Here is a 2156-nt window from a genome sequence, read left to right as displayed (position 1 = left end):
CCTCGTGGGTGCGCACCAGCTGGGGGGGGCTGCGCGGGCCGTCCCCGGGCGGGGTGAAGCACAGCACCGAGGTGAAGTACTCGGCGAACTTGCGCAGCCCCGCCACGTAGCCCACGTGGACGCTGTCCTGGAAGTTGGGCCGCACCGTCACCACCGTGGCCTCGTCCTCGTGCTCCGGCTCCCAGGCGATGAGCTGCGGGAGAAAGGAGCCGGGATGGGGATTCCCAGGGCCGCGGCCACAAAAAACCATCTCCGGCCTCCTCTTATTAGTTCGGTGTTGATTAACGATCAATTAACGGTGCGGGGAGCACTCGGTGCCTGTGCCAGCGCTGTTTACAGAGCTGTGATTAACTCCGTCGATAACGGCGTCGGATTCCCCCTCGCCCGCATCCAGGAGGGGTGGCTGGGCATTTAATTGGTATTGTGCAAGATAGCCTCTAGCAACTTAATTAAGCACTAATTAGGCCCTAAAAGTACTAATCAAAAATACTAAGTGGCATTTAATAAGAACGTTAAATATCCTACTCACGCTGGTTATCTCATCCAGCGGCAATTAAATTCCCGAACTTCTTCAGAGTGGATTAAGACACAAGTTTAATGTTTTAACTCAATTTCATTAATGTAAATTTGAATTAATTGCAATTTGGAATTAATTACAGAGCATGGGAGACTCCAAGCCCATGCAAGTGTTAAATAACAGTAAATATTATTTTAACAGTCAGCGGAGATCCCCTTAAAATCTGGGATTTTGGCGAGGAGGAGCCAAGACAGTTTGTGATGGTTGACCAAGTTCTCCCCTCAAGCTGTCCCGTTTTTGGGAATTGCCCTCACCTTGTAGCCCTGGTTGATGCCGTTGATGAACTGGGGGCTGGGGGGGTTCCAGGTGAAGCGGATGGTGGTGGAGTTGGTGGCCTCAGCCTGCACATTCCCTGGAGGCACCGTGGGCACTGCCGGGATGAAGGGACAGCTCACAGGGACAGCTCCACGAGGTCCCCTCCATCAGCTGGGTGCCAGCCCTCGGGACCCCCTGGGTCATCCCTGCCCAGCACATCCCAGTCTCCCTGGGACCTCCTCACCCGTCCTCCTGCCTCCCATCTCAGCGCCCCAATGACACCGCCTGTTGCAATTGGGGTGCCCACCAAGTCTCTGCCCACCCCTGATTGTCCCTGCCCATCCCTGCCTACCTCCCTGCAGGGTCCACTCTGTCACCTTCATGCTGTAGACCCCCAGGCCGGCGCTGTTGTAGGCGGCCACCTCGATCTCATAGTTGGTCCAGATGATGAGGTCCTCCAGGAGCAGGTTGTTGACCTCGGCGTTGGTGATGTTCTTGAACTGGTACCCCACGGGCAGCCCAGCCAGGCAGTACCTGGGGACCAGGAGCCGTCAGAGCTGCAGTGTCCCCACCTGCACCAGGTTTGGGACCCTTGGGCACCCCCGCTGGCACCCACCGGATGATGTAGCCCTTGAGGACCCCGTTCTGGTGGCTCTCGGGGGGCGGCTGCCACTGGATCATGATGGACGGGTGGGTGCGGCCGCTGGCGATGACGTTCTGGGGGGGTGCAGAGGGCGGCTCCTCGGGCAGGGACACCCTGTGGGGACAGGGCAGGGGGAGCATCCAGGGCCACCAGCCCCCCCGGGACCCCCGGCCGGGACTCACCTCTCCGTGTCCTTGCTGAACTGTCCCCTGCCCACGTCGTTCACGGCGCACAGGCGGAACTGGTAGGAGCGAGCGGGGACCAAGCCCCGCACTGTCACCGATGTCACCTCGGGGTCCACACTGGCCAGCAGCACGGTCCAGGGCGCATCTGGGGGAAGAGTGGACAGCAGGGTGGGGACGTGACCTGCAGGACACTGGGGTTCCCGGCTGACGAGTCCCAGGGTCCCCAAGCTCCCTGCAGCATCCCCTGTGCTGGGGTGACGCTGGGGACTTCTCCCAGTGCCAGCGCTGCCAGGGGGGTGGGAGCAGCCCCTTACTGTTCTCGGAGACCTCCACGACGTAGCGGAGCAGGGGGCTGTTGCCATCGAAGGGCTTGGCCCAGGTGAGGTTGATGGCCCGTTTCTCCTGCGGGCTCAGGGCGGCCACGGGGCTCTCGGGGGCGTGGGGGAGCTGCCTGGACAGGGGGGTTAGGGAGGGAGGGAGGGGGCACAGCCCCAGG

At 60.9% G+C, this 2156-nt stretch overlaps 1 protein-coding gene across 1 annotated transcript in view; it reads right to left on the bottom strand.

The window, feature by feature from the left end:
• SDK2 (sidekick cell adhesion molecule 2) overlaps positions 1–2156 on the bottom strand; it is a 54858-nt gene that overhangs the window by 11676 nt on the left and 41026 nt on the right. The window contains exons 15-20 of the mRNA XM_017730777.1: positions 1975–2128; positions 1658–1805; positions 1449–1589; positions 1185–1366; positions 832–947; positions 1–193 (exon numbers count right to left, since the gene is read on the bottom strand). The exon at positions 1–193 is cut by the window's left edge and continues 2 nt beyond it. Of these exons, the coding sequence (XP_017586266.1) occupies positions 1–193; positions 832–947; positions 1185–1366; positions 1449–1589; positions 1658–1805; positions 1975–2128 (934 nt within the window). The remainder of the gene's footprint in view (positions 194–831; positions 948–1184; positions 1367–1448; positions 1590–1657; positions 1806–1974; positions 2129–2156) is intronic.

This window comes from Corvus brachyrhynchos, unplaced genomic scaffold (assembly GCF_000691975.1).
Source record: "Corvus brachyrhynchos isolate BGI_N302 unplaced genomic scaffold, ASM69197v1 scaffold340, whole genome shotgun sequence".
In the NCBI taxonomy this organism is placed as follows: domain Eukaryota; kingdom Metazoa; phylum Chordata; class Aves; order Passeriformes; family Corvidae; genus Corvus; species Corvus brachyrhynchos.
This window is presented reverse-complemented; position numbering and strand designations above follow the sequence as displayed.